At 35.4% G+C, this 21747-nt stretch overlaps 1 protein-coding gene across 1 annotated transcript in view; it reads left to right on the top strand.

Moving 5' to 3' along the window:
- The first annotated feature begins 731 nt into the window (after positions 1-731).
- The window catches only part of LOC125679705 (transcription initiation factor TFIID subunit 1-like), a 30540-nt gene continuing 9524 nt past the window's right edge, over positions 732-21747 (top strand). Inside the window, 27 exon segments of the mRNA XM_056153497.1 lie at positions 732-959; positions 2486-2733; positions 2837-2951; positions 3394-3510; positions 7440-7690; positions 8205-8322; positions 9523-9743; positions 9941-10120; positions 11464-11680; positions 11823-11939; positions 12038-12153; positions 12258-12383; positions 13136-13207; positions 15418-15534; positions 15696-15869; positions 17065-17238; positions 17428-17618; positions 17792-17906; positions 18682-18823; positions 19091-19221; positions 19529-19609; positions 19814-19888; positions 19890-20084; positions 20230-20314; positions 20459-20558; positions 20673-20796; positions 21648-21746. Coding sequence (XP_056009472.1) covers positions 2614-2733; positions 2837-2951; positions 3394-3510; positions 7440-7690; positions 8205-8322; positions 9523-9743; positions 9941-10120; positions 11464-11680; positions 11823-11939; positions 12038-12153; positions 12258-12383; positions 13136-13207; positions 15418-15534; positions 15696-15869; positions 17065-17238; positions 17428-17618; positions 17792-17906; positions 18682-18823; positions 19091-19221; positions 19529-19609; positions 19814-19888; positions 19890-20084; positions 20230-20314; positions 20459-20558; positions 20673-20796; positions 21648-21746 — 3573 coding nt within the window. The 5' untranslated portion in view covers positions 732-959; positions 2486-2613.

Raw genomic sequence — 21747 nt, 5'->3', positions numbered from 1 at the left:
TCCACCCCTGTTCTCTTCAAAAGAAACACCGTGCGTGCAGCATCACCCTTGACCAGTGAAGATGCTGTTCTCTTTGTTCCTGCTGAAGAGCTGGTGAGCGGTTTGTTTGAGGTGATGGTTTATTGTCGTGATTTCAGTACCTGCTCTATGAAGACACTTAGTAAGTACACTTAATAAAACTATAGTCTAATTAGTAGGATTAGGATCGCACGACATGAACTATCCTCCATTTGGGTCATTCTCTCACCAGATGGCGCGTTACGCAAGCTGCCCAATAGCCCGCACGGAACTCTGGGTAGAGATTGCCCTTGGGCTTGCCCGAGGGGAGTACTTCATGTCAATGGTTTGATGAAAGAGAGCTCTACCCTACTCACATTCAGTGAATAAGTGTTCTGTTATACTGAGGTGTGGGTATAGCACATTTATAAACCCGGCGTATCTCTCTCTCTCTCTCTCTCTCTCTCTCTCCGACCAAACCTACTAGCTAAGTGAGGAAGTCCGTACAATGTGTAGAAGAGAACATACTTTCGAATTATGAAAAAGGGGATTTAGACCAAGAGAAGCATGATTAGTAACAACATGTCCTCACACCACTTGTCCTCACTAATCTAATATTTTGAATCTGCATCTTTCACATGCTGTAGGTCACATATATATAGGGATGTAATTGTGAGGACAATTAATGTCCTCATAGTGCAATTTCTGTCCTCACTTTACACACTCCTACTGCGCTCTCTCTCTCTCTCTCTCTCTCTCTCTCTCTCTCGTAATAACGGTATTTCCCGATCAAAACCAGGGAAATATAAATTTCCATAAAGTATCGTCGTCTCCTTAACTACTTTTCCGGATTTTGGTGTTTTGACTGATTATGGTTTCATTTGTTATGAACTCAAAATGGCGTCAAATTGTTAAAGTAGAGTATCAGTTTGTCAAAGTTGAAGATTTGCAACATTTACGATGTAAGGATGTAGTATATAATTTGTTTCTCATAAAGATATGCATTTATTCTTTATGTTAATGTAGGCTGAGATAGAAAGTTTCGATCTATTTTTCATTTAAAATGATTATTAAAAAAAAAAAGAGTATAGCCTACAAGTTTAGTTTCATACTATATTTTATTAATAGATTGATTCGCAACTGCTTGAATTTTGTAATAGTTTTATGATTTATACCACAGGTATACAGTATAGATATTGAATATTTGGATGTAAACAGATAGAGACACATAGATCTGATAATAGTGATAATCAGCTAATATTGTTGTTTGTTGATTTTGTTAAATATAAAACATTTTCAACCAAAACTGTGGTTGGATATCATAAGGTCATGAACTGATTCTGCTGGACTCGTATTAGCTAAAAAAAAAATACTAATGAGGTGAGCAAATTTTATGAGTACAGTATTGCACCATGGGTGAATGAGGAGAGGGTTGTATAATTTGCTTGTGCAGGGTTCTCCAGCAGCGTTTTTATTGTGCGGCTCCGACACAGTGCAATTTTCTCCCCACACAGTACGTGACACAGAAAATAAATAACAACACAGTAAGATTCCCGCCGATCGTGAAGAAAACTAGGGCAACATACTAGAAAGAATAATTCTATTTAAATAGTAAGGGACAGTGGTGCATGTTTCAGAGAGGTGATATTACATAAATGAGTACACCTCCCCTGATACTACACACAGTTTTAAATTAAGTAGGTGTAAATGGAACACTGCCAGCCACTTAATTTTGAATTGTTGAAATAGATCTTAGGGGAGGGAAAAGACATAAAGAAAATGATAGGCCTTCTTTGACAGAAGACAATTTATCCCTCAGTTTCAATCCCTTAAAATTCATTTCACCATCTGAGTTTACAAGGGATACACATCGCTAGAACATGTACTTGATATTCTAGTTCATTCAATGAAAATTGTTCTATTTTATATATTTCAGTAATAACACCAGTATAATTTAATCATTTCAAACACTTTCTAACGGCAAAGCAGCCCCATGAATATATAATTTTGTTGATTAAGATTAAATAATTATTGTCTTTCAAGACAATTATTGTCTTTCAAGACAATAATTCTTCCTTATATATTTCTTTACACTAAAAGCAGTTATCTAACATAGTTTTATTAGGTGTCTCTTGTTTTTGTACAAATTATCAGTCATTAATTGATTTTCCTATGACACTGAGAGATTTTTAGAAAAAAAGGTTGCCATCACATTCACAGCTATTGCCTCTTTAATGTAATGAGTGTTAACTTTAGATATGATTAATTCGGTGTACTTTGATAATAATGTAATTTAATATTTAATGTTATCTACATATTTAAACAAAAATTAAACAATCTGCAACACGGTAACATTTGAAATGATGGATAACCCTGCTTGTGGTTTGTAATGATGTAGAAAACCTTTGTGAACATTAAGCATAATTTTGTTTAATTGGATCTTCATTTCAATATCTAGCCACTGATATTTATGTTTCCCAATTTGTAGGTGAGACCAACAGAATATTGCATACCAGAACCAATTTCTATGGATTCTCCAGCAATCCGATATGCCACTCATTATATTGGAAATTTAATGTGATTATTACACTCTGACAGAGGCTTCATCTCAGCAAGATGGACAGCGAGGATGAACACGATCTCATGGACAGCCATCAGACCATGTCCTCCCTGACTGGATTTCTCTTTGGCAACATCGACGAGAAAGGTGACCTGACAGAGGATTTTCTGGATGAGGTATAGGGCATTGATTGAGTCATATTTGACGTCTTAATGTCAAAACTTTAGGGAGTATCTTTGTGCAGATGTAAATACTTTATGGTTTCTTGTTTATCATTAGGAATCTAAAAGACACCTTGGCTCGTTGAGTTCCCTGGGTGGTATTGGTGTGATGGTTAAGGAGATCACAGAGAACCAGGATGAAGACAGAGACGATTACTATGACAGTGCGTCAGGTACAGACTGGCAAACTTCATCTCCATTTTTGTATTTACCTTTTTTTTCCACCATGGAAAGTAGAGTGGTATATGTTGTCTGTATCCACACTGCTTTTCTCTGATGACCTTTGAAGTATTGGCATGTAACTTTCAGTTTTGATCCAGTGTTTTAGTTTTCTGTAATGAAAGCTTGCCTGTGATTTCTGTATTTGTTTATAAAAAAAAAAAAAAAAAGAAAGTAGAACTGGACTACACATGATACTCTGTATTAGCAACTGACTGGAATAAAATTCACACAATGCTCCAATTTAGCATGACTGCAGGCAGAGGTAACTCATTCTCTCATACATGTAAATTACAATACCAGTAGCTATATTAAAATGCCACACCTGATTTTCTTGGCATGTATTTTAGTTCTCTTTGTGTATACATACAGTATGCTATTTATATTATCATACAGAAGATTTCACCGCCAAGTCCCCTACTGCTGTTGATTATTCAGACATCAGCGAGACTGTGGACGATGAAACGGAGAAAGTGAAGGAAGCCATGCAAGGCCTCGCCATACCCAGGAAAGGTATGTATTGCCCGTCAAATATTCGTAATATATCACCTTTGCAATGTACTGTAAACCAGCTATTATATGCATCATTTTCTATTCACAAATGGTCAATGAAAAACTAGTCTGTAACAATTAAAATCCATTCTTCAAATGTCATTAAAATGGAAAGTTGTGTCTAATTTGAACATAATTTTTCTGAAATAAAAAATGTAAGATAATTTACACTATATAAGTCACAACATTCCACAAATGTAGAGCAAAGTCAAATTCACAATATTAAAGAATTGGGATCAGTATTCTTGAAACAAGGGTAGGTCACTTTGAGTTGCTGTGTGATTCTGACACAGCAGAACACTCTTAATGTGGTATTTGATGCAAAACCTCTTTATCATGATGTGAAAACCCTGTCCATTTTTTCTTCATACTTCAAATTTGCTGTCTTCAGACTAGTGAAGTCCTTAATTACCTGTGGGTATACAAAGTAGCCAGGAGAACTGGAAACTTCCACTGAAGTGTCACAGGTACAGGATTAGTAATGCTCCAATGCACTGAGACACCTAGCTGCAATAATGTAGCCCTCTGCAATTTTTTTTTTAAATCCCGAAAACGTTGGAATAAAAGAAAAAATCGGATAGGGCTACATTATTGCAGCAATGAGACAGCTTCCCATGTCTTGCTGGTGTGAAACACCTAATTACTCCTTGTGTAGAGGAAGTTTAAAATTCAATCAAAGTTGTAATTAGTGAACCCTGGAATCTACTAATATAGCAAGACCTTATAAATATAGACTGTCACTATCTTGTTCAATAAAGTGTTACGATACCATTTATTTATTGTGTATACTGATTAACTGAGTACTTACTTTTTGTTTTTGTGAACAGTTATGTGTCCATTTTTATAAAAATACGAAATGCTTAACATTTCATTTTATATATTCAATAGTAAATTATTATACCCACATCATTTGAAAGGAAAAAGCAAATATATGTTACAACATTCAGTGAGACCTATTTTTGTATGAAAACTAAGATCATATGTGAATTGCTTATTGTGATGCAATAGCTTGGAAAATGAAACATCACTTTAAAGGGACTGGTTCACAATTTTTGAAAAAAATATTTTGCATTTTTGATGTTAAACATTAAAAATATAACTCATTTAATGTTGACATCCAAAATTTTGACCTTCTGAATGCAAGAATAAAAGCAATATTTTAGCCATAAATCTGTGTTATGTAAACAAAGACTCAAGTCTTTATGTATACAAACAAAACAGTGAAATATTAATTTTATAATATAAAGCATCTTAATTTTCCATAGTTAGAAATTTTAACTTTTAGATGACACATTCTACCCAAAGAATGCTTGAAATGTGAAAGATATAATAAACTTTAATAGATCGATATCGATTTCTTTTGAAAATTTCGTAAACAATAACATACTACGATCTTTGTTTACAAAACAAATAACATTCTTTCTACAATGAGCCTCTGCGATAATGTATAACCTTAATTTTTATTCGAAATCTTTTAAACACATTAGACAGTAGGTTTTGATCATTAAAAGTGAAAAACAAAATTTTTGGGGAAATCGTGAGTCAGTCCCTTTAAGAGGGTTCTACTTTAAATATTAGTACCGTAAAAAAGAACTTTGGAAAATAATTCCACGTATTTATCTTACCTTTAAAATTCATTCAAAACTGAGTATTCTATTTAGAATTGAAATAGTTGGCTTTGTGTGAAGAATCTTGTTACTATTTTTTTTTAAAAATGGATGTTGGGTCTGTGACATTAGATATCTGTGAGTCAAAACTGCTCATGAATCTCGTTGATATTTCATGCATGTGTATAAAAAGTTGGTTTACAGTATTGTGTGCATATAATGTATCACCTGTCTGTGTCATATGTATATAATGTACATTGCTCTGACGTTGGATGCACTGAATTTTTAGCTCTTCTGAGCCAAAGGCTCAAAGAGCTAATGCTATGGCCATTTGTGCGGTGTGTGTAAACTTTTTAGAAAAAGGGCTATAACTCAAGAACCCCTTGGCCAATTTTTTTCAAATTTGTTACAGGGTATCATTGGCCCAAGGGCTTTCATACATACTAAATAGAGGGATGTGACCCTTTAACAAGGGGAGATAATCAGGAAAATACAAACAAAAGTAGTGGTTGCTAAAAAATCTTCTTCTCAAGAACCACAGGGCAGATTATCACCAAACTTACACATAAGGATGAGGATATGTTGTAGATTAAAAATTGTTCAAGGCATTACCCTGGGGCAAAGGACGTGGTCTCAAGGTCACTTCAAAGTTGACCTAAATTAAAAAAAATTTTAAATTCCTTAAATCTTAGACATTTTAGTCATTATAAGGACTAGGATCATCAAATTTTGACAGTTGATGCATCTTAGGACCTTGTGTCAAGTTGTCTCAAAAGTAGGTCACGGTGACCTACTTTTTGAATTTTGCAGGTATTTATTTTAAAATTAATTTTGATGCATATCTTGGACACTTTGAAGCCTATGATCATCAAAACTTGTCAGTTGGTGGATCATGGGACCTTGAAATGCGTCAACTGAAAAATAGGTCACCGTGACCTACTTTCTGAATTTTATAGCTTATCATTTATAGATATATTTTAAGTTGTTATTTCAAATACCGAGAGGTTTAGAATCATCAAATCTTGTAAGTTGATGCATCTTGAGGCCTTGACACATATTTATAAAAAAAGTAGGTCACAGTGACCTACTTTTTGAATTTTGCAGATATTCAAATTTCACATTTTCAATTTTAGATGCATATTTTGGGCACTGTAAAACCTAGGATCATCAAACTTTGTCAGTTGATGCGTCTTCAGTCTTCGGTTTGTGTCGAACAAAAAGTAGGTCACCGTGACCTACTTTTGGTATTTGACAGCTAAATTACTGTATTTCAGACACTATTTGACCTACAATCATCAAACTTTGTCAGTTGATGCATCTTGAGTCTTCGGAGTGTATCAACCAAAAAGTAGGTCACTGTGACCTACTTTTGGCATTTGACAGTTATATTTATATATTTCAGTCACTAATTGACCTACAATCATCAAACTTTGACAGTTGATGCATCTTGAGTCAACGGAGTGTGTCGACCAAAAAGTAGGTCACCTTGACCTACTTTTGGAATTTGACGGCTATATTTATATATTTCAAATACTATTTGACCTACAGTCATCAAACTTTGTCAGTTGATGGGTCTTGCATGTTCGAAGGGTTTCGACCAAAAAGTAAGTCAACTTGACCTACTTTTGGAATTGGACACCTATATTTATATATTTCAGGTACTATTTAACCTACAGTCATCAAACTTTGTCAGTTGTTGGGTCTTGCATGTTTGAAGGGTGTTGACGAAAAAGTAGGTCACCTTGACCTACTTTTGGAATTTGACGGCCATATTTATATATTTCAGATACTATTTGACCTACAGTCATCAAACTTTGTCAGTTGATGGGTCTTGCATGTTCGGAGTTCGCTGACCAAAAAGTAGGTCACCATGACCTACGATTGGAATTTGAGAGCTATATTTCAATATTCAGATACTAATTGGCTTAAAATCATCAAACTTTGTCAGTTGATACTTCTTGGGTTCTCAAAATGTGTAAACCAAAAAGTAGGTCACATTGACCTACTTTTTTTGAATTCTTAGGATTTAACTAAAGATTTAGAATACTAAGAGGCTAAGAATAGAAATGGTGGGGTTGTACAATTTATCAGAAGAGCGATTCTAGGCCCTTGGGCCTCTTGTTCAAAAAGTAAAATGCTGTCTGTAAAGAATGATTTATGCTATTTCTTTTTAAGAACAATATGGATTTTATTTAAGATTCATTTGTTATAAGCAGGTCAGTTGTGGTATAGTGAGATTGATTCTGTAAATGATGGACTTTTTGTCATTGTGTTTCTACACAGCAAGTGCAGAAGAGGATGACTATGATGATGATGATGATGATGAGAAAGATGTAAAATTGATGCCTCCGCCATCATGGGTCCCAAAAGCACTGAAGACCGATGACGGCACTACTAAATTGCTTGCTGACAGGTCTTCCCCTCAGAGCAGTCCTGACAAATCTAAGGCTACCACCCCTCTGGCTGCTATGCTACCCCCAGAACTGAGTAAAATAGATGTCGCTGCATTGTTCCCTGAATTCAGGCATGCACAGGTGGGCCTTCAGTTACATCAAGAGAAATTAAATGGGTCTGCAAAGCAATGGGCATCACTACTGTTGATCATATACAGAATATTTGCATTTAAAATCCTATATCTAAGATACTGTACATTCCTAATTATGCGCTAGGAATTAATTATCGCGTAATTTCACAAGGAGCATCACTCATGAAATAAAATTATTTGCTTTTACTTTTGTATTACTGAAATACATGTAAAAACTCTAAATCAACAGAGTACTCGTGAATTAATATTCTCGCGATTTAACGTCCATGAGTCATTTTGCGATATTTAGTACTTACATAAAATAAAGAATGTACAGTATCAGAGCTTTTAAAACCATAGAGTTATGATCAAGTTGTGAATTTAGGAATTTCATTAGAATGTGCTGTGGTTACTGTTACTAGTGAAGTGATGGAGTCTAAGGGGAAGAATTAGGTGTGTTGTCTTGTAACTGAAGTTAAACAGTGCACAAACATAAAATGAAAACCTGAACTTTTTATTTGTAGGTGTTAAGGTTTTCCCGGTTGTTTAGACCGCAATATGTCCATCACTTATACAAAAGAAAGAAGAAAAAGAAACCATCAGATGATGATAAAGACAATCAGAGAGACTCATCAGAGGAAGGTGAGAGATTTGTGTGGCTCAGCCAGAGATTTATTTAGGTTCTTTTTACTACCTGTTAAGGGTATCTTTCACCTTTTGATAACTTATGAATATTTCCCCTTCCACGGGTAAAAATTTCCCTTCATTTGTAGAAACTACACAAAATTATATGAGAATTTTAACAAATTTCATTTTTTATATATTCTAAGTCCCTTTTAGGTCACCTGAGTAAACTCAAGTGACCTACATGTATTGCAATTGGTTGTCGTCCGTTGTGTGTTAACAATTGAACATTTTTAACTTCTTCTTGATAACCGCTATTCCAATTCTTTTCAAATTTGGTATGGAGCATCCTTGGGACAAGGGGGACATACATTGTAAATTTCAGGACTCCTGCACCCCTGCGGCCCTAGGAACAGGACAAAAACTGCCCAAAGTTGACCAATTTTCAAAAATCTTCTTCTCTAGAACTGCACATGTGTAAGAAAAACTAAATGCATAGTTTTTGTAGGAATGCCTTTACCAAAATTGTAGATTTCATGATCTCCGGGGTAGGGGTTCTGACCCCAGGGTGGGGCCAAACATAGTATATAGTATTTATGTGTAAGTTTGCTGATACTGTATAAAATCTAAATGCATACTTAGGAATAGCAGAAAAGGATTTACAAAAAATGGTGAATTTCACAACCCAGGGTTTTGACTCTGAGATGGGTCCAAATTGGTCGTATCTTTTAATGTTGATACACATATTATGTAAAGCCTTTCATCAGTGTATGCACTTTTGAGGGCATTGAAGTTTTAAGAACACATATTGTTTTATACTGTTGCTGAACATAAGAATTTAGCTTAGATATTCAGAACAGGAGATGTTTTTCTAGATTTCATTGGCCTTGTGAGTAGTGATACTTTTTACTAGTACTCAGGTAAGTGATAAGGCCTGTGGACCTCTTGTTTTTATTATTATCAAAGTCTTACAATATAGATACAACTCAGTAATCAATCAATTTATATGCCTGTTTTGAGATATTATAATCTGAGGATGTCCCTCAACCCACCCCTCTCCCCTGGAAGCTTATGACTTCATTCTAAAAAATTTCCATTGAGTATGAAATGGGTAGTAATATATAAAATCTGGATAAAACACTGGACTTTCTTATCATTGAATTTCTCTGACAATGTAGTGGCCATTGTTTTGAATATATTGCATTATTCATGTTTCAGATAGGAAAGCCAGACTAGAAGAACATCGTTTGTCACTGACTCCATTGGAGAGAGTCATTGCTGAGGCGGAGAATTACCAGAAAACTCACCAGGCCTCCTCTGAGGGAGAGAGTTCAGCTGATGAAATCAGCAGTGAGGGAGAGGAGGACGAGGAGGTGGAAACTATGAAACTGAACTTTGGAAGGCTGCCAAAAGTAGAGGAATGTCTACCTGATGATGAGGTGAAAGAATCTTAGCTTTACATAAATTGTAATCAACCGTTTGTTTTTAGAAATGTTGACAGTGAGGTGGAGATATATTGAAACTTTTAACTATAGTTACATTTATGTTTAGGGAGAGGTAAAATGATAACAGACAAATAAATTGCATTAGATGTTATAAGATTGTAGAAGTTTTAAACTCCTCTTGCTTCATTTAGGAGATGCTTCTGAAGCCCTTGGAGCGTAAGTCAGTGACTGGGACCACAACTAAGGGCAAGGAGGAGAGTGGGGGTTTGAAGATTGCCCCATGGCGCTTCGGTCCCGCCCAGTACTGGTATGATTTACTGGGGGTAGATGAATCGGGAGAAGACTTTGACTACGGATTCAAGCTGAAACCAGTAAGCTGGCGTTACTTAAATCACTTGCAACATGCAGTATAATTTTCTATTCATGCACTGCATACAGTGAATTTGTCTAATTAAAATTTGTTTGGATCCACAAAATTTTTTTGTTTTGGATTAGATGATATTTGGAATGCAGAATTGTTTTTCAATAGAATTAATATTTTGATGTGGAAATGTGTTTTGGAAAACACAACATCTGAAATTTTGATAAGTTTAATAGATAAGATAAGATAAGATAAGTTTATTCCAATTTTGGGCCCAGAGGGCATAACAGTAAGACATTTTATAATGAAGGAAATTCAAAAAAGAAAGAAAGTTTACAACATTAACTACAGGTTACAGAGACTGCAAACTGCGTGTGGATGCAGCATGTTGGGGAAACAAGTACAAACATATATGAATTGCTAATCATGTATATATACAAGTGGATGGACAGTATCAGTATTATACCAATATATGAATAATAAACTATAATGATTTTTGCAGTTTTAAAGCATCACTTCTTTTTCTGAAAGTTTGCACTAAATATTCACTCAATTTGACAATTACTGGTTTGTCTTCATTAATCATCAACCAAGTAAATTTGTCCTTATTTGTTAGATAGATAAAATTTTTGTTGAGCTTGTATATACCATTAAAAAACATATTTCTCTCTTCAACATAGAATGGGCAATCAGTAAGGAAATGAAATTCATCTTCAACACAATTAAGGTTACATAATTCACATATTCTTTTGTTTCTTTCTAAAGAAATCTTCTGGCCAGAATTGGTTTTTGTAAATTCATATCTTCCTCTTTCAATTCGAAGGTCATGTGCACTAATTCGAAATCTACATAGAGTTTTTCTTAATTCTAGGGATTCTAAAAATATATAACTTTCCATAGTAAAGTTTTCTTTATACGAAAAATATGTTGTGAGTTTTCCTGATTTCTGACCCTCTTCACGTCGTTTTGACCAGTAAAGTAAAAATTGTTTCCGTACCTGATTCTTCATTTGTTTTTTGAAAAATGAGAATTTGAGATTTTTACAATTGGGTACCAAAATGCCCTTTTTTTCCTTAAAATAATTAACGTTTTTGTGCCAACAATTTATATTATATGAATTCAGATTGATATTCTCTGTATAAGCACTGTATAACAGGGATGATTCTGGGCAATTCTCAAGTCTATGCCAATATAGTAAAATACTTTGGATTATAGAGCAGAACATAGGATATCTACCCAATTCAGAGATTATTGCAATATTAGTACTTCTTTTACCGGCACCCAGTAGATGTTTACAAAACTTAATATATATGTACTTATATAATATTTTTAGTTTTACACTGAATGTTACAGAAAGAGCAGATTGAGACAGACAAAAAAGAAGTAGAAGATCTGAAGGTAAATCCAGAGGCGTTCTTAATGGTCACTCAACTGAACTGGGAGGATGACATCATCTGGAATGGTGAGGATGTGAAGCAGAAAATTCTCCAATCACAGAAACAGAAAGCTTTATCTGCGGGCTGGATACCAAGCACTCAGTACAGAACTGCTACCATGTTCACACAACAGAGTAAGACAGGCCCTCTGTAGGCAATTGTTTCATGTTTAATGTTGTATGTATTTGGAAGTGCTGATGATGTTTATTTTACTATGCTGAGGTTGTTCAGATCCGTAATTTGGTTTTTTCTTTTTCTTTTTGTTTTGCTTGTCAGCTGGTCAAACTCCATCATCAGGAATGTCTCCGAAAATGTCAAACTTCATGACATCCGGTTATTCCAAAACCATTCCAGGGATCTCCCCGATATATAAACCTGGACAGCCTCACACAGGTGACAGATCAGTATTCACATCATAATGCAACCTTACCACATAATAATCAGTAAAGTATGTACAAATATGTAATATGTGTTTTGTTTTTTTATTTCAGGTCCTGATGGATTAGACCACAATAAAGACAAGGAGGTTTGGTATTCCATTTTTCCTATTGAGAACCGAGATCTCCTGTACAGGAGGTGGGAAGATGACATCATCTGGGATGCAGAGGTAAGTCTACCATGGTGTGATATATGCTCCTTCTTACTCCGCGGAGATGCGGTTATAGTAATACAGGTGTTGGTCAGTTTGATCATTGGCTATGACGTTTATAGAACATGGAGAAGATCCCTTCACCACCTGTGTTGACACTGGATCCCAATGATGACAACATTATTCTGGAGATCCCTGAGGACAAGGATCCCAATGAAAAAAGTGCAGAACCAGTCAAAAAGGAGAAGGTATGTTTAATAACCAGTCAAATAGGAGAAGGTATGTTTAATAACCAGTCAGAAAGGAGAAGGCACATTTAATAACCAATCAAAAAGGAGAAGGTATGTTTAATAACCAGTCAAAAAGGAGAAGGTATGTTTAATATCCAGTCAAAAAGGAGAAAGTATGTTTAATAACCAGTCAAAAAGGAGAAGGTATGTTTAATAACCAGTCAAATAGGAGAAGGTATGTTTAATAACCAGTCAAATAGGAGAAGGTATGTTTAATAACCAGTCAAAAAGGAGAAGGTATGTTTAATAACCAATCAAAAAGGAGAAAGTATGTTTAATAACCAGTCAAGAAGGAGAAGATATGTTTAATAACCAGTCAAAAAGGAGAAGGTATGTTTAATGTCACATCCTACATAGGAGGAGGTGTGTTTAAGTTTAATGTTATATCCTAACAAGAAGGTACATTTAATGCCATGTTACTACAAAGGAAGATGCATGTTTAATGCCATGAATCTACAATGCTAGATATGGTAGTAGGTAAAGTGATTTTAAATCCTATAAGTTCCCAGTTTGAATTAGATTTTAGACACTAGTTAATCTGTTGCATCTATCATTATCCTTTTGTCCATAATATTGGATTTTACTAAGGACTGGCAATACTTGCTTTAGTTATATTTCTAATACTAGCAGTGATAAATTTAACTTTTTAACAAATTTGTTCTTTGTTATGCAGCAGCACATCTAATTTTTTTGTTGCTTTCATTTTGTAGGCAGAGGTTAAGAAATCCAAACTTCTTCTTGGGAAGGCCGGAATCATCAAAGATGATGGAGAAGATGAGGAGGTATGTTCATGTGTAAATGTATTACACACATTAAGGTGCAACTGTATTACACACATTAAGGTGTAACTGTACTACACACATTAAGGTGTAACTGTATTACACACATTAAGATGTAACTGTACTACACACATTAAGGTGTAACTATACAACACATTAAGATGTAACTGTACTACACACATTAAGGTATAACTGTACTACATGCATTAAGGTGTAACTGTACTACACACATTAAGGTGTAACTGTACTACACAGTGTAACTGTACTACATGCATTAAGATGTAACTGTACTACACACATTAAGATGTAACTGTACTACACAGTGTAACTGTACTACACGCATTAAGGTGTAACTGTACTACACACATTAAAGTGTAACTGTACTACACACATTAAGGTGTAACTGTACTACACAGTGTAACTGTGCTACACACATTAAGATGTAACTACTACACACATTAAGGTGTAACTGTACTACACAGTGTAACTGTACTACACACATTAAGGTGTAACTGTACTACACACATTAAGGTGTAACTGTACTACACACATTAAGGTGTAACTGTACTACACAGTGTAACTGTATTACACACATTAAGATATAACTGTACTACACACATTAAGGTGTAACTGTATTACACACATTAAGGTGTAACTGTACTACACACATTAAGGTGTAACTGTATTACACACATTAAGGTGTAACTGTACTACACAGTGTAACTGTACTACACACATTAAGGTGTAACTGTATTACACTCATTAAGGTGTAACTGTATTACACACATTAAGGTGTAACTGTACTACACAGTGTAACTGTGCTACACACATTAAGATATAACTGTGCTACACACATTAAGGTGTAACTGTATTACACAGTGTAACTGTATTACACACATTAAGGTGTAACTGTACTACACAGTGTAACTGTATTACACACATTAAGATCTAACTGTACTACACACATTAAGGTGTAACTGTATTACACACATTAAGGTGTAACTGTATTACACACATTAAGGTGTAACTGTACTACACACATTAAGGTGTAACTGTACTACACACATTAAGGTGTAACTGTACTACACAGTGTAACTGTGCTACACACATTAAGATGTAACTGTACTACACACATTAAGGTGTAACTGTACTACACAGTGTAACTGTACTACACACATTAAGGTGTAACTGTATTACACAGTGTAACTGTACTACACATTAAGATGTAACTGTATTACACACATTAAGGTGTAACTGTATTACACACATTAAGATGTAACTGTACTACACACATTAAGGTGTAACTGTACTACACATTAAGATGTAACTGTACTACACAGTGTAACTGTACTACACACATTAAGGTGTAACTGTACTACACAGTGTAACTGTGCTACACACATTAAGATATAACTGTACTACACACATTAAGGTGTAACTGTATTACACACATTAAGATGTAACTGTACTACACACATTAAGATGTAACTGTACTACACAGTGTAACTGTACTACACGCATTAAGGTGTAACTGTATTACACACATTAAGATGTAACTGTACTACACACATTAAGGTGTAACTGTACTACACAGTGTAACTGTACTACACACATTAAGATATAACTGTACTACACAGTGTAACTGTATTACACACATTAAGATGTAACTGTACTACACACATTAAGATGTAACTGTACTACAAAGTGTAACTGTACTACACACATTAAGGTGTATCTGTACTACACAGTGTAACTGTACTACACACATTAAGGTGTAACTGTACTACACAGTGTAACTGTACTACACATTAAGGTGTAACTGTATTACACAGTGTAACTGTACTACACATTAAGATGTAACTGTATTACACACATTAAGGTGTAACTGTATTACACACATTAAGGTGTAACTGTACTACACAGTGTAACTGTACTACACACATTAAGGTGTAACTGTACTACACACATTAAGATGTAACTGTACTACACAGTGTAACTGTATTACACACATTAAGGTGTAACTGTACTACACACATTTAAAGGTGTAACTGTACTACATGTATTAAGAATGTGCAGTCTGTCTGCCATTTCACTTAAGTTGATTACATTAAATTCCTTTGAGCTGTAGATTTGATAGTGATATTAAGGACATGTAAACATGGTAATGCGAATGATTTTTAATATTTCTGATGTGAAGTGTGTTTTATTTTTAGGAGAAACCTCCATCCCTGCAGAGTAAAGATCCGTTTAATCTTTCAAATGATGAGTTTTACAACCCAAAGTTACTGGAAAGTGCCATCAAAGGGGGCATAGGGACGAGTCTTATTCAGGTCAGTAACACGTCCATTCATTTTGACCAGCTCTACACTGTTTCGAAGCGTACACTGTATAATGTTTTGTATTGGAGTAACCTAATCATTGCTATAGTAATCTTTCTCTCAAAATAAAAAATTTGAGGAACAGTTGCGCACAGTTGAGATTTCTCTTCCAGCATTCCACCCCCGCCCTGGAGTTGAGACAACCTTTCTTTCCCACACACATGGGTCCAATGAAATTGAGGTGCTTCCACCGTCCTCAGCTGAAGAAGTATTCTCATGGCCAAATATCTACTCCTGGCCCTCACCAAGTGCTGCCTCTCATCAAACAGATCAAAAGGAAGGCCAGGGTTTGTACATCAGTCCTCCAGTCTATACATTGAAGCCCTACATAGAGATTTGGACTAAAAGTATCTCTTATCGTGCATAGCCCTTTCATAAAGAGTTCTGTCCCAGAATGATATTATTGGTGATTATTTAAAAAAAAAATATCTAAAATTGGATGGAGTTGTTCCAAGAACTTTGAATTGATCTGCTTATCACGCAAAATTTGTTAGATTCACAATGATACAGAGGTTCAATATTGAGTGGAAAACTACATCAATGTGTCGATTCACTCAATGTATCCATTCACAAGTTTTCTGTTTAATTTTTCTCTTGATATCTGCATCATACGTAAAAATATCAGAGTAATTTCTGATTATTTGATTCCTTTAGTTGATGTTTGAAAATCTTGAATGATACATTGTTTCATTGTTTAGGGGGGTGGGGGGATGAATTATATCTTGTGATGTGATGTCATAGTACATTTTTAAAATGCTACAGATATCAACAAACAATTTTAACCAATCAGGATAGCTGTATCATCATCATTTCGCAAAAATTAATAACCTCATCAACCAAAAACAAAAATACTATGGCATCACACTATTGATTGTTATATACATGTATTGTAACAGTTTTGTCTAAATAAAGTATGATTTAAAGTTTTAAAATCAATTGCAGCCAATTGAATAAGATAATTTACTAGTATTTATCGTTCTTCAGGATTTCAACAGAGAAGTTTAATGCAGCCTGTTCAATTTTTAGTAGATACCTCATTTAACCAAGAAAATATTTAGAGTCATATCTCATTTAATAATCTATAAATTATCCATTAGGGCCTAAAATAAAGTTGTTGTGTTTCCACTAACCTGACCAACCCCTAAATTATACCCTTTACCCTAGAAATTTTTGAACATTTTGTTCATGAGATCATTGAGTTGACACTTTGTAGGTAATTTATAACAAAGAATATTTAAAAGTTGTATTAATAGTAAATATGAGCCCCACATGTTCAATGTATTAATATATCTGTAACTTAAATAGGGATTGTAATCAGAATGGGTTTTTTTTGTGCGCACTTTATATAGAATATAATTTTTTTCCTACCAATGTACCAGAATGTTAGCAGGAACACAACAACTGATATTTTTGGCCTAAGCATGTCACACTCTTGAATGACCACATATCAGTCCTAGCTGACCATGAATTGTGACATTACAGTTGAGAGAGCAGGAGAGACTGGCCTTTGGGGGTGGGGACATCTTCTTCATGAGAACACCCCAGGACCTGTCAGGAATGGATGGGGAACTTATCTTAGCTGAGTATTCTGAAGAGTATCCTCCCCTTCTGATGCAAGTCGGCATGGCAACCAAAATAAAAAACTACTATAAGAGAGTGAGTACAATTTGGATTAAGTTTTGTGTGGGTTCAGCATGACAGGAATTTGTTTGATGTCCCAAACACTAATTACTTATTACTACGATAATCCCTAACGAAAACTTGCATGTATTATACAGGCACCATCATGTAAAAAGAATCCAGTATGATGCACCAGGCTTGATTTGCTTTTTTTTTCTGTTTTAGAAACCTGGAAAAGATTCCCAGCCTCCTGCATATAAATATGGAGAGCTGTCATATGCCCACACCTCTCCATTCCTGGGAACTCTCGTACCTGGTCATTCCATTCAGGCGTTTGAGAATAACATGTTTAGGGCACCTATATACGAGCACAAATTGCCAGACACAGATTTTCTTATCATCCGAACCAGACAAAAGTTTGTGTTTTTTCTTCAATTATCATGGCATTTGGAAATTTTGACATATCTGAATTTTTAATATAACAGTACTGTTTGACATGCGGAGAATGGAGTTCTTAAACCTACATGCCCATGTATGTACGAAACAGTTTTCTACGGGTGTATTAAAATCGTTTTGTTTTCGTTTTCAGTTATTTTATAAGAGAGGTGAACACGATCTATACAATAGGCCAGGAATGTCCAATGTTCGAAGTTCCAGGTCCAAACTCCAAAAGGGCAAACAATTTTATTCGAGACTTTCTTCAGGTGAGATTTTATGTTGTTGTACGTCCGTCTTTTTATGGGCCTTATGATGGTATGGGCTTTTCCATAAGTCTGTTAGCTTTTTAGCTCACTTGAGCTGAAAGCTTCTGATCACCCATTGTCCGTCTGTTCATCTGTACACTTTTCACATTTTTGACTTCTTCAGAACTACTTGGCCAATTTCAACCAAACTTGGTAAAAAGCATCCTTGGGTAAAGGGTATTCAAGTTTGTTCAAATGAAGGGTCATGCCTCCTTAAAGGGGAGATGATCACAAAAATTCAAAATTGGGTGGGGTCATTTTAAAATCTTCTTCTCAATAACCACTGGGGTAGAAGAGCTGAAATTTACTTGAAAGCTTCATGATATATTGCAAATTCAAGTTTGTTAAAACCATGACCCCTGGGGCTAGGTTGAGGCCACAATAGGGGATGAATATATTGAGAAAACCTTTAGAAATCTTCTCAAGAACCACTGGGTCAGAAAAGTACAAATTTACTTAAAAACCTCCTGACATAGTACAAATTCAAGGTTGTTAAAATCATGGGGGGGGGGGGGGGGGGGGGGGGGGGGGGGGGGTTAGGATGTATCATATCTTGTAAACTGTAAGGCTTAACTTCATCAAACCTGGTCTTGGAGTATGCAGTCATGGATATGTATTGTGTACATAAAGTTCCAGACAGGTGTATCATATACTCTTGCGAGGTGCTTTATTTGTATTTAATCTCGTATTACTGGTAAGTGACACCAGACTGTAAATACATTGTATGGTGTTGTAGGTCTTCATATACCGACTGTTTTGGAAAAGTAAGGATAATCCAAGGAGAATAAAAATGGATGACATCAAGAAAGCTTTCCCAAACCACTCAGAGAGCAGCATTAGAAAGAGGCTGAAACTGTGTGCAGACTTTAAAAGAACAGGTATACAGATTATGTGCTGGCTTGGATTTCTCAAAAAAATCTCAAAACTGAAGTTTGAGTATTCTTTTTGAGCAGCCAAAATTTGAGCAAAATCCCAGACCTGAGTTCAAGTTTCGACTTCGGTTTGTTTTGAGAAATCCAAACCAGATTGTTACTTTGCCACATCATTTAGACGTGTTCACTCAAGTGACTGTCTCAGTAGTAATCTCACTATGTCGTATTAAGCATGTTCTCTGATGTTTTACTTCATTGATTGCCTCTCTATAGGTATGGACTCTAACTGGTGGGTAGTGAAGCCAGACTTCCGACTACCGACAGAGGAGGAGATGAGAGCCATGGTATCCCCAGAGCAGTGCTGTGGCTACTTCAGCATGCTGGCTGCTGAACAAAGGCTAAAGGTCGGGGAATTTAATAGTCCAGAAATCCTTAATTTTTTTTTGGGTGTGTGTGTGTATTTTTTAATGATTTTTATTATAAGAATTCCTCCGAACTTGCCAATTCAAATTCTCCACAAACGGGAAAGGGGGAAGGGGGGGGGGGGGGGGGGGGTGTTCATTAAGTTTGACCCCATGTAACTATATGATTCTGGGGTAATCCAGCAAAAGTAACATGTGAAACATGTGGAGAGAATCTTTCAGTATTTATTCAGGATTTTTTCTAAGTGTTACAAGCATTAATTGATTAGATAAGACTTGTTGTTTGTAGGATGCTGGTTATGGGGAGAAGTCATTATTTGCACCTGAAGATGACAATGAGGAAGATACTCAATCTAAAATAGAAGACGAGGTAAAAACAAAAATAACGGCACTCAAAAAATAAACAGATAATTGTGGAGCGACATTTATATCACTCAAAAATTGTACAGACTATTTTTAAGTGTGGAGCGACATTTATTTTACTCCAATATCATACAAATTATTGATAAGCATGGATCGACATTTATATTGAGATATTTCATTTTCCAAGTTGCTGGTACATCATTTTTTTAAGGTGAAAACTGCTCCTTGGAACACGACAAGAGCCTACATTAGTGCAGTGAAAGGGAAGTGTTTGCTGGACCTTAACGGGGGCAGCAGATCCTACAGGCTGTGGGGAGGGGTTCTCCTATGTCAAGGTCCCCAACAAACCCCAGCCCAAAGAAGAGGGTAAGGAACAGACTCCTCAGAAAAAGACGGTCACAGGAACAGACGCTGACCTAAGGAAACTCAGCCTGAAGGACGCTAAACAACTGCTTAGGAAGTTCCAAGTACCAGATTCTGAGGTATATTCTCTAAGTGTCAGATTCCGAGGCGTATTCTCTAAGTGTCAGATTCTGAGTCGTATTCTCTGAGACATATATAGCTCCATTTGCTGATTGATGTGTAAAGTGTGTATGTGATTTAAATTATTTACATGTGTATATGCAGATAAAGAAGTTGTCTCGATGGGAGGTCATTGATGTGGTGAGAACGATGTCAACTGAACAAGCTAAAGCTGGACAGGAGGGAAAAGGTAAAGATTATATTCTATAGTACTGGGTGGGATATTACACACATTGATGTTTAAACACGGTTTGCAGAATTTACTAGAAAATGAAATAGAAAAGAAGAGAGTTTAGATCAGAGGAAACATTGAGAAATTGCATTTTTTCTGTAGCTGGAATGAGCAAATTTGCTCGAGGAAACAGGTTCTCAGTGGCTGAACACCAGGAGCGTTATAGGGAGGAATGCCAGAGAATATTCGATCTTCAGAACAGGTTAATTTGGATTTTTAAATCTGATTAAGTACAAAAATTTCACTGACTATGGAATTCAGTCTGATATCAAGATAATGAATCATTTGAGTGACAGTTTTGATTATTTCTTTGTAGGGTTTTAGCCTCAGAGGAAGTGTTGTCTACTGATGAAGGTTCCAGCTCAGATAATGATTCAGATTTTGAGGAAATGGGGAAAAATCTGGAGAGTATGCTGTCCAACAAAAAAACTAGCTCACAGGTGACTGACCAAAAAAAAAACCCATAAAAAATTAGCTGACAGATGACCGACAAAAACTAGCTCACATGTGATTGACAGCACATTGATTATAGATTTTTTATTTTTTACCACACACATGGAGTGGCAATAAGTGTTTATTTTGTTTAAAACATTTGGTGAACTTATTTGAATTGACATTACTTGTCACCGTAATTCTGTTGTGTTTTTTTTGGTAAGCTGTTGATAATTTTTCAGCACTATTGCAGGTCTACTGGCTTTACAAAATATTTTTCACAAAAGTAAATTTTTGTGAAATCTTTTAGCAACAAAGTAAAGATTTACAAGATTTTGATACACGATATAAAAATCTATAGGATTTTGACTCAAATTTTGCAAAAAATAAATCTATGCAAAAATCTTCAATCATACAGAGAAATTCTCCAGCTTTCTGAACGTTCATCTGATTTATAGAAATGATCCCAGGGAAATTTCTTTTTCGTATTTTTGTCCCCCGGGGCAAAGCGGAAGGGGACATAGAAATACTGGTGTCTGTCTGTGCATCCATCTGTCACACTTGACTTTGTGGACACAACTCCTCGGAAACCACTCAACGGATTTTATTCAAATTTTGTGGGATTGTTAGTCACCATATATAGTTGATCATATTGTGCTCCATTGTGATTTGACATATCTTAAAGGAGTTATGGGACTTTGTTGAATTTGTACATGCTACACTGTAGGAATTCTTTGTGAACACAACTCTTAGGACTTTAGTATTCTTGTTCTTTTTAATTTGATACTTTTCTTTTTAATTGTGTTTTTTCCTGTTAATTGTATTTTTAGTTTTGAATCGCTATTTTTTTCGTACACAGCTATCTCATGAGAAAGAAGAGGCAGAGAGAAGAGAACTGCAGAAGATGTTGATGGGTGATGATGGAAAGGACAAGGGAGACAAATCTAACAAGTCCAAGA

This window comes from Ostrea edulis, chromosome 2, assembly GCF_947568905.1.
Source record: "Ostrea edulis chromosome 2, xbOstEdul1.1, whole genome shotgun sequence".
In the NCBI taxonomy this organism is placed as follows: domain Eukaryota; kingdom Metazoa; phylum Mollusca; class Bivalvia; order Ostreida; family Ostreidae; genus Ostrea; species Ostrea edulis.
The sequence above is the reverse complement of the archived record's forward strand: the minus strand, read 5'-3'. Positions and strand labels throughout refer to the sequence as shown.